The sequence below is a fragment of the Dermacentor silvarum genome, chromosome 4, assembly GCF_013339745.2.
Source record: "Dermacentor silvarum isolate Dsil-2018 chromosome 4, BIME_Dsil_1.4, whole genome shotgun sequence".
NCBI classification, from domain to species: Eukaryota; Metazoa; Arthropoda; class Arachnida; order Ixodida; family Ixodidae; genus Dermacentor; species Dermacentor silvarum.
The window spans coordinates 117,528,354-117,539,736 of record NC_051157.2 but is presented as its reverse complement, the minus strand read 5'-3'; the positions used below and the strand labels follow the sequence as shown (position 1 = coordinate 117,539,736).

Here is an 11,383-nt window from a genome sequence, read left to right as displayed (position 1 = left end):
TGTGTGCTACAAAGGAATGGCCACTCTCCTTTCGTTTCTCTGCCTTTTTTGAGGAGGATCGGTGACGCCGATGCCGGATCGTTTCAGCAGCCTCACTGTGGGACGAATTGTCCCGAACCATTTGCTTGAGAACTGCAACATTTTTCTTGATGCGAGGGCAGTCCTTAGACGAGGCAGCATGACAACAATTACAGTTGCTGCACTTCAGGACAGTAGCCCGGCAAGTGTCCTCCGCTTGAGGCTCAGCACAACAGGGACACAGCAACGAGTTTGGACAGACCCCCTTGACATGTCCAAGCCTAAAGCACTGATGGCATTGAAGAGGCTTTTGTACGAATGGCCGAACAGGGTGTCGGAAGTGTCCGACTTTGACGTGCGATGGTATGCAATTTCCTTTGAAAATCAGCTTGAGGCAGCGCGAAGTTCCAAGGCGGCTCACATGCGCGATGACAACACCCTCACTTGCTGGTCTGACGAGGACAGGAAAGTCCGCGTTGGGAAAGGCGACATCGATGTCATAGATTACACCTGCTGTAGATGCATCGTCCATCGGGATATACACACGCAATTTGATGCGTCCTAGGTGCGAGATTTGCTGCAGTTTTCCGAGCGCACTCCCGTTGTAAAGATCGATTGCGAGGACATTTTTGCGCGTATTTATCCGAATGTCCTTAAATTCATTCGGCACAACCCCGTCCAAGAAAACAGATAGTTCTTGCCTGTTCAGCAATCGGGGGTTGCTTGAGGGTTCCTCGTGTACAAACACGATGGAGGGGGGCCAGCGTTCAGGACTTGACTTCAGAGTCGCCGTGCTCGCTTGCGTTGATGCATTCTCGTTGACATTCCTCCTTTTGGCCCTCTTTCTGCGAACAGAGATGAAGCTATCATCCGATTAGTCATCACCCGACACGGAGTATAGCTCAGTGTCCTCGGTGTCGCTGAGCATTCTTCCACGGCCGTGATGACCTCTGGCCAGGAGCGCCTCTGGAAGGTTCCGCGTCATGTGGAACCTTCCATTCAATGGAACCTTCCATTCAATTCGCCGAGGCACCAGGAAATTCCAGAGACGGCAAAAATCTGCTTGAAGTGTCCACATAATTGCTATCGCAATAAAGCCTTGCACACGGCCGCGCAACGCTTGAAACAGCGAATCTGGGCGATTGTAGCCCAGCATTTTCCGGAAGTGCGCGCGAACTTTTCATCTTATTACTCATGGTGATGATAATTTCTTTTCGCGCGTCTCGAACTTACGGCCGTCACTGCGCGTTGCATAGCGCAGCTTGCAACGCGCAGTGACGGCAGTCATAGCGCAGCTTGCAACACCGACACCACATTCCCATGCCGACACCGCGTAACAGGAGACCCGCTCCGTGACTGCGTCTCTCTCTCTCTCTCTCTCTCACTCTCATAGGGCTCAAAACCTCTTCCACTCGCAGAGCACGAGCGTACGAACGCGCCAGCTGTGGACGAAGACGACGACGCTCGCACGCAATCATAAAGTTCGCATAAATGCATGTTCTGCGAGCGTGGCTGTATAGCCTAGTGGTTACGACGCTCGCTTTGGGACCGGGGGTACGCGGGTTCATCGGCAAGAAAGTTTATTTTCTTTCTTAATAGTTTCTCGATACTAACTACAAATTAAGGCTGGCTTATTAGCCTCGCTGTCACAGTTTCACCCGAAAGGCGCGCTTGCACTCGCACATACAGCATACGGCGCGCGGCGACGATTTCATCGCCATTAGACTCTCTGCGGAACCTCACGGCGACGGCGATGGCGACGGCAACACCGAGGGCAGAAATTCGCTTAGAATGTCCATATAATTGCAATAAAAAAGTTGTAGCAGTTAATCGCCCGACAGTTGCTCCCGAAGAGACGAACAGTTGTAGCAAGTCAGCTACTCTGCAAAAAGACTAACCTCCATTCCCTACTTACTCCTTTCTTTTTTTCTTAGAGTGTGCAACCAAGATATGACTGAATAGATTTTTTTGCCATTGAAGCCAACAATACAGCGGTGAATAACCTAAGCTTTATTTAGTGATCACTCAGTAACACGTTTCTGCTACAAACATCCTTTACATTGGAGAAACCAACTTAGCCATGCAGAACTGCGTCTCCTTTTTGTCGCACCTATAACTGTTGCACGTACAAGTAAATTCGAACTGTTTTTTGCAGCTGCCACCCTTTCCATAATTTGTTAATTCCCAAGCGATCTTGCAGCTGCATTGATTGCATTTTGCGTACTTGGTACCACCTGATACCAAGTCTGGGCGTGTAACAGTGGTGTCAATACCTGAAAAAAAGAGAAAAAACGTCGAACGCATAAGTTAGGTAGGCATAAAAAGCTCCGAAGGTTAAAATTGTATATCTGCATTTGGTGAGTACGCAATCAGAAATCTCTTACTAAAACAGACGAACGCCATTGTAAATGAATTTCTATGTAAACCATACATCATCTGTAGACCGGTTCGCAGTTCTGCCCCACGAAGGACAAGAATAGTTGTTTTAAAGAACTACTGGAATGACATGCTTCGCTGACGCGACTATATTATAATTTAGTTACGAGATCTCATGATTCGATAATTGTGCTTTAGAATCGACATTCCAATTCCTATTCATTGTATTCTGTGCGTTATTAAAACATCAAGAACGTCAAGAAAAACATCAAGCATTTTGTTGCTGAGCTCGAGGTCGTCAGTGCAACACCGACCACGGCGACTGCATTAGGAAGGAGCAGAAACACAAGAACGCCCATGTACATAGATTTAGTTTCACGTTAAAAACTATCCAAGACTGCCTCACTATAGAGCGCCTCATAATCAGATTGTGGTTTTTCGGCATTTATACCTCGCGCTTTAGTCACTAATTGGCATCAAGTTGTACTTACTGCTTTGTTTGTGGATTTGCACCACAATTTTTGAATCGCAGCGTCTTCTCAATATAAATAATAAATAAAGCACTGTTAATGTCAAAGACTGATTACTTATGTGTGGTGAGGCACTCGAGTAAAAAAAAAGTATTGATCAACTTGAGTCAGTGCAGGACTGCATTACGTTAATTTGTTCAAGCTCCTTATGCTTCTCTGGTGCATGTCCGATGAAGGTAGTGCGCATTTTGTCAATGTTTCAGTGCGAGGAAATTGTCTCGTCTATTGTTCCACAAAATTTAACTCAATCCAGGCTTACAAAATGAACTAACTCCTTTGTCAGCCATCGTTTATGTCATCGAGGACGATTCGCCACGAGAACGTCGACGTGCTTTTTCATCGCACGATTGCATTTTCAGAATCACTCATTGAAAAACTTCCAATAAATGGAATCACTTGACTACATGAGTCGTCACCATTCACAACACCACCGCCATTTATATCTACCAGTGAATAATGTACCATCGGCTTATAGATATTTTAGTGTTCTTTCACGACAGCATTCTGTAACACCATCAGAAATTGAATGTATCGAAATAAGTAAGTACATCGGCTGCTAGATTTATATAACTGAAATGCAAATACACAACAGCCGCTTCATTCGTTGATAAGCACTAGAGCTTTGCAACGTGGCTATCGCTGCACGACGTACCGTGAATCTATCGCTATAGAAATCATTGCACATCTATCTTGATCTAACTACGCCCACGTACAGTTACCTACGCTAACCGTTTCTATCACGTTTAACAACCACCTGTATGTTGGGTACAAGGGTGGAGAGTGCTGAATATTCTGCAGCCCCACCCCCGCTCTTCCTGTAAAGACATTTGTGTGGATGGATGAATGAAAAACTTTATTATGGTCCTCTAGGGCTCGCGCGAGCGAGTATGTCATAAGAAAAAAAACGTCGAGTCAAATGCTAAACTAAGTACTGTTACGGTGAAAGGGAAGAAGATGACACGAGCTAGAGGAAGACGAAGACTCTGGTCGTTGCCTGTACACTATGTTTTGAGGCAACAACAACAATATACATCAGTTGTAAATATACGAGGGTTATTCAAAAAGTAAGGGCCGTTAGTATATATTTAAATATTCACACAGTCACGATAAGTTTTATTTGTGCAGCGTCATCGGTTAATTCTTCGCGAAGGTAATGAAGTTATTGTTTTGGCCCAGTAGTCGTCTATTCGTCGGGGAATTCCAACGACAATGTCAGCAAGAACCGTTGCTCCCGCCTGTTGCGAAGTGCGAGCTGTAATTAGATTTTTGCATGCAAAAGAATCATCAGCTTCTCCAATTCATGGGCAGGTGGGCTTAGTTTATGGACCTACAGTGATGAGTGAAGTAAAGGTCAGAAAATGGCGCCGATACATCAAAAATGGCTGCACAAATGTGCACAATGAAGAGCGGAGTGGCAGGCCCAGCATCCAGACCAATGAAACTGTTCAACAAGTGGACCGGGAACTGAGATTAGATCGACGACTTACAGTTAGTGGTCTGGTTGGACGCACTACAATTTACATGATTGGAACTGAAAAGCTCGGATATCACAAAGTGTGCGCAAGGTGGGTACCAAAATGTTCACCGACCAACTTAAACAGCAAAGAATGTCAAGTGGACGAGCGTTTTTGGACTGATACCGACAAGGCGGAGATTAGCTGTTTTCGCACATTGTTACAGGCGACAAGACTTGGATATCCTACGTCACTGCAGAAACAAAACAATCAATGCAGTGGTGCCACTCCTCTTCACCAAAACCGTAAACACCCAAGCAGTCTCCTTAATCAAATCAGAAAATGATGGCTACCGTTTTCTGGGACGAAAAGGGCGTTCTTTTTGGCTGATTTCATGGAGCGTGGGACCACAGTACCAGCTGACGTATACTGAGAAACGTTCACCAAACTGAGACGTGCGATCAAAAATCGCCGGCGCGGGAAACTGTCGTCCGGAATTATCCTCCTCCATGACAACGCATGTTCTCACACAGCTGCCCGAACCAAGGAGAAGATTCAAGCTCTTGTTTGTGAACTTTTCGATCACCCACCCCATAGTCCCGACCTTCCACCAGGTGACTATTTCCTCTTGCACTTAAAACAGTGGCTTGGGGGACAACGGTTTGGAGACAACAAGAAACACAAGACCGCCGTTGTCAACGGGTTCAATTCCCAGGCGGTGAACTTCTATGCAGACGGACTAAAGAACCTGGTGCAGCGGTACGAAAAGTACTTAGAAGTTAACGGTGATTATGTAGAAAGTGAATCAGGTTTGTACATAGAAATTATGGGGTTTTACGTGCCAAAACCACGATCTGATTATAAGGCACGCCGTAGTGGGGGACTCCGTAAATTTGGACCACCTGCGGTTCTTTAACGTGCACCTAAATCTAAGTATACGAAACCACGAAACTTAGCAGCGGACGTCACCTACCTACCGCGACAATGGAAGATCTACCGACACAACCGACAACGCCTCAGCAGTCCATGCCAACGGCCATCCTCACTCATCCGCGGGACCTGGGGACATTTTGTGGCACGGACAACGCCGACGTCGAGGATTGGCTTGCGATATACGAGAGAGTGTGCGACAACAACAGGTGGGATCCAACATTGATGTTAGCAAACATGATGTTTTATCTGAGAGGTCATGGCATCGGCGCTGTCCTCGCTCAGCGTCAACAGGGCCAAGACCGTGTCATTGATTACGCCAGCCACCTACTTTCCACGCCCGAACAAAATTGCTCCCTTACTCAGAGGAAATGTCTCCCGCTTGTGTTGGTGGTCACGAAATTTCGACCTTACCTGTTCGTTCGGAGCTTCTGCGTCGTAACTGATCATCATGCCCTCTGTTGGCTCTACTCTTTGGAGTACCCAATTGGACGATTTGCAAGTTGGGCATTGCGTCTGCACGAATGTACATTTTCTGTTATGTATAAGTCAGGGCGCCTGCTTAAAGACGCTGACTGCCTGACCCGCAATCCCGTGGATCAACCGGACGATAATGATGCTGACTCGGACATCTGTATTCTGTCCCTCTCCGGCTTTCTCCATATTGGCGACGAGCAGGGGCCAAGATCTGTTCTTCGAACACTTATGGACTGCCTAAGCTCATCGCCCAATGACATTTCCCTCCGGATGTTCACCTTGTGCGATGGAACTGTATACTGTCGTAGCGTTCGTTCTAATAGCCCGGAGCTCCTCCTAGTCGTTCTAAAGCAGCTCCGACTAGCCGTGCTCCAGCAGCTTCACGACGCTCCTAATGCTGGACATGTGGGCATCACTCGTACTTACGACCACCGGCGGCGCCACTTCTTCTGGCCCGGCATTTATTGGGCTGTGCGCCATTATGCCGCTTCTTGCGACCTGTGCAGCGCCAGAAGACGCCTGCTATGCCTCCTGCTGGTTTGCTTCAACGAATTAATATCCCTACCGAGCCTTCTTCCGTGTGGGCCTCGATCTCCTTGGCCCCTTTCCAATTTGCATTGCAGGCAACAAATGGATTTTGCCACGCGATATATCATCACGCGAGCGATGCCAACCAGCTGCGCTACAGATGTCACGGACTTCTTACTATACGACGTCATCCGGCACCACGGCGCCCCTCGCCAGTTACTTACGGATCGTGGCGGCTACTTTCTATCGATGGTCGTCGATGATCTACTCCGCTCCTGTTCTACAGAACACCAGATTGCTACCGCATACCACCCTCAAACGAAGGACCTCACCTCTACTGGACACTAACTGAAATGTTGGCCATGTAGGTTTCCAACAATCACCGCGACTGGGACGTCGCTTTACCATACATCACTTTCGTATATAGCTCGCCCAGTCACGACACTGGCGGATTCTCACCATTTTACTTTTTGTATGACCGCGACCCCACCTTGCCCTTCGACACGTTGGTACCTTCCGAAATACATTCATCCAGCACTGGTTACGCTCGCGATGCTTTTCCCCTAGCCGCCCAGGCCCGAGAGGTCGCCCTTCATCGCCTCACAGTTTCGCATGGTTTTCAAAAGCGACGCTACGACCTTCGGAACCGAGACCACCATTTTTCACCTGGTTCCCTTGTCCTTCTCTGGACGCCTTCACGTCGCGTCGGCTTGTCGAAAAAACTGCTTTACCGTTATTCTGGTCCGTAACAGACCTTAAGTCAACTGTCTGACGTGACATACGAGATCACCGCAGTAGGTCAGTCTTCAGTGCCTACCAACGTCACCAGCGATGTTGTTCACGTCGCTAGGCTCAAGCCCTACGTCCCCACATTAAGTGAGGCTCTATAATCTGCACCGGGGCGGCGTTAACTCCACCGAGATGGTGATGTTACGGGGAAGGGAAAGAAGAAGGTGACACGTACTAGAGGAAGACAAAGACTCTGGCCGTTGCCGGAACGCCGCAAACATAAGTTGTAAATATACATTATTCTACAATCGCGTGGGCCTACTTTCTTCCTGCCACAATATTAGACTTGGTGCTTTTACTTGCTCGAAGAGCAACTCTATGCAATAATTACTAGAAGGAACTGTGGTGCCAGTGTTTACGGCGGCCGAAAGCAAGGTGGTTTAGCCAGCATAAGAATGATGGCTATGGATTTGCCTAAACTATGCCTTTTGGCCTTTCATCGGCTTTGTGACTTTGGAAACTCATTTTCAACAAAGTACGGCGGTATAAAAAATAATTAAATCAACATCATTAAAAGTACGCCAGCATAATTGAACCACGGGATCTCTAGCACACAACCCTAATTTGAAACCATTACGTCAGAGACGCATGTGTCGACAAGGGTCATAGAAAACCCTTTCTCACGTACAAGCCAGCGCGTTGAGACTCTTGGGGTGTTTCAATCCGCATTGCAAAACCGACGCATCAGAAACATCACGAGTGCAACACGACACTATGAACACTACTCCAAATTTCACCAATATATATATATATATATATATATATATATATATATAATGATTTCAAAAGAGGCAGGGAGATAATGAACTCTTGTGGGATTCCCTGGGGAGGCTATTTTGTTCAGGACTCCACATTTTTCTGACCTCAGTTTCCCAGAAACACGGTCACCGTCCTGTTTGTTAGAAAGTTCCTGATGTACTCGTACATTCTCCTGCCCTAGACCGAGTCAAGGAGATACCTCAACACCACCTCGTGAGCGAAATTTTCGAAGGCTCCCAGCACATAAAGTCAACCAGATCAAGGGGTTCATGTTGACCTAGGCGGTCCTCCGAAGGGTGGGCTACGTGGAAGGCCTGCAGTAACGTGAAGGCGTGGATCCTGGTGCACCTCATGGAAACATTTATGGCCACGCCGATCCCGTGGAACATGCATCCCGAACATAACCCTGGAAGAAGAGAGGCAAGAGCCCGGGCCCTGAAGAAGGCCTATAGGAAGGACCCCGACGTGAGCCGGGTCGTTGAATTCTCAATGGTACTGCGAATACTGCGTGCTTGCTCGCTATTCATAGCATAGCATGGCACTGTTGCTGTTTCTGCCATTTGCTCCTCCAGTATAAGCTGATGGCTGAGCCATTGCCGCACAGGCTCGTCGTAATTAACTTAAAGAAACATAGTCAGAAAAGTATTGCTGGCATGTTTATGAACTTTGCTCATCGAGGGAAAGAAGTATACAATCAGTGGTGCGGCAGTAACTTGTGTTCCAGGAATTCTTTATCGCCCCGCCAGCCCTAGTACCTGTCAGGCATTTCAACAAGACGTTGTTCGCTATGTTATTGACCTTTCCACTTACCAGGTGCCATCGCTATGCCATATATGTCGCCCAACCAATATCCGGCTCCTCCTGCTAAAAGGACAAATGAAAAGATCACACACAGAGGAAAGCTTTATTAAATAAATGACGAAATATTCCTGCATATGGTGTTTTCAGAGAAAAGTGAGTAAGATGCACGTGACTTAAGATCATTGATGAATTGGTATGCTTAACCACAAATTGCAATGTCTCGTGTTAGCTCAAGCAGGATTGCTATATATAAATTTCAATATTCAATTTCCGGCACATGCAAAATTCTGGAAATTAAGCGGAGCAGCATGTGGCAGAAGTGCTTTAATTAGCACTAGTTTAAAAAAATAACTCCTAAATTTTTGTGCCGATAACATGGTTATTAAAGAATGCAGTGCTCATAGGTGGTAAATAATATACGATTGTCTTTCGCCAAATGTCACGAGGACGTATTTTTTCGAAATTTAGTTTAAGCAAAGAATTTATCCAAATAGATCTGTTCTCTTTAGCGGACTGCTTAAGCGCGCAATAGTAAGTCGAATAATTAGGATGGTATTTGGCGAGAGCTGCCCAATAAAACACTGTGAATTGGCATGATAATATTGTGTGCCTGCTGACGTAATCTAGATCATGTGGATCAATATTCCGGTTTCATATCTATAAAGATCAGTTGTGGTGTATGTAGACAACCACTTCTTCAAGTTTTAATAATTTTTTAAAATCCCCCGTGTTAGACAGACTGTTGTGCCTGTGCAAACGAACTTTGGAAGATACGGAAATAGCCTATGAGAAATGAAAATGATCAAGTATATATAAAAATACTCACTAATTACCTTTTTATGAATAAGTTCCATACATATATTCAAAATGCGCAATTGAAGCCGAGCAGCCGTGATGTCAAGTGCTTAGTCTGAAACCTAAAATTAGCTCCGCATTGCAAAGCAACGTGGCTGCGGAGCATCGATAGAGTGTCCAGATCGTACACGCAGAGTTATTGGTTCGAACCAAATTATTGGTGACTATTACTTATGTTGCCACGGCGTTAGAGGTTGATTTTACGAAGATAGCCGGATTCCAAACTTCAAACTACTTAGCGCAGTAATACACCTTAATAAAGAAGATAGTAGGCTCCCGAACAACAGAACTAGGTACGCACTCCTTCGCCCTTCCATGTTGTCCTTGTCGCTGACAGTCTGTACTCCGTAATAACCGAAGGGGTCGTCGTATTGATCTCCGATCACCACCACAGCCATCACACATTGCTCTCGTGGTTATCACGAGTGCTGTCTTTCTGTTTCACTGCTTTTCAATGTGAAGGCCTACTTGTTTTCACCGAAGTGTTGGGGTTGGGCATGGGCGCATGGAGGATTGACAAATATGCTAATCACGACGGTTCTCTAGTGTTGCACCTGTGCGAGGAACATAACCTTATAATAGTTGACAAGGAGAAAAAAAAAGTTGCAGTTTCGCCCGAAAGGCGAAGCATCAATTGCGATAGCAAATTAGTAGAGAGCTATAGGGGGGTAAAGAAAGTAGTTTTATCAGCTGTATAAGCTAGGACAAATTCGCTTACTAACAGAATTAGCAAGCATGCTGTCAGCGCGCACAAGCAAACATGAATAGATCACACTCGATGACCGCACACAACCGCTATCAAAACGCTGGCGTGAGCAAGCGCGCTAGCAGCAGTGAGCGAAGGTTCGTGCGGTCTATCACTTCAACGGAAACTGAGCGCCGAATGCACAGCGCATACAAAGCTAGGAGCCGTGTTGCAGATCGCTTTCAAGATACGGTGCGCGTGACTATCCGCCGCCGCGCAAAGTACAAGTATGCAGTTGCTCGCAGAGCAGAAGCCGCACCACCTCCATCCCGCGCTGTCTTCCCGCTTTCCTCCTTTCACTTGCGAGATTCCAGTTCCCCTAGCACCCGGTCGCAAGATACGCATTTGGTGCCGCAGCACAACGTCGCCACCCTCTCTCCCTCCCATCCCCCCAGCTTTTCGCGCAACGAAAGACGTCGCGCTTGCTCTCCGCCGTGCGTTCACTCCCCGTGAAAGCGCACGTCCCTCGCGTGCTTTCACGCGCAAATACAGCGCGCGGCGACGATTTCATTGCCCTTGGACTTTGTACGGAACCTCACGGCGACTACGATGGCAGAAATCCGCTTGCAGTGTCCATGTAATTGCTATCGCAATACTAAGTGTCATGGACACGTAAAGTGGCAATACTGTAACAAGCAGTCATGCATGTATCGAATGCGCCTTAGTGTCAGAACGGTCTACGAACGAGTATACAAAATTACGATAGATGAACATCGTAAATATAGCCCTGGTAGCAATCATAAACGTTTAACCTTAGAATTTGGGAGATATACTAACGCAACACACGAACAAATAGCAGCAGAATCGCAGAAAACATAAAAAATGAAGGCGCTTCCTGCAACAGTCCTGGAATATAAGGAACTGGTAGACATTATGCAGCAGGAGATAAGAGGTCCGTTATGGGAAGACGTCCAACCAGGTATACCCCAACGAGCCGAAAGGTGTCTCGGGACAAGGTAGTGGCTGTAAAAGGCCACCAGGGGGTGAAGTGGTTAGTTTCCCGCATTGACAGAGTGCGAGAGTAGTGACGTACTTCGCCACAAAGGTAGACAGGCCAGGTCAGAAGAAGCTGCTCCTAATACGGCTGTGCGTCTTTTGAAAACCCAAGTGGTCAGCAGATG

General features: G+C 46.9%; 1 protein-coding gene across 7 annotated transcripts in view; it reads right to left on the bottom strand.

The window, feature by feature from the left end:
- Positions 1 to 2,018: 2,018 nt before the first annotated feature.
- Positions 2,019 to 11,383, bottom strand: part of LOC119450567 (uncharacterized) — a 32,480-nt gene continuing 23,115 nt past the window's right edge. For 2 of the 7 annotated variants that reach the window (XR_007466465.1, XM_049665982.1), the window contains 3 exons: positions 9,819 to 10,071; positions 8,672 to 8,725; positions 2,019 to 2,291 (listed from right to left, as the gene is read on the bottom strand). Coding sequence is in view for 3 of the 7 variants with exons in the window: in XM_049665982.1 (XP_049521939.1) it covers positions 2,074 to 2,291; positions 8,672 to 8,725; positions 9,819 to 9,915 (369 nt within the window). In the remaining 4 variants the exon portion in view is untranslated. The remainder of the gene's footprint in view (positions 2,292 to 8,671; positions 8,726 to 9,818; positions 10,072 to 11,383) is intronic. The other 5 variants (XR_007466468.1, XM_049665983.1, XR_007466464.1 and 2 more) reach the window with 3 other exon arrangements.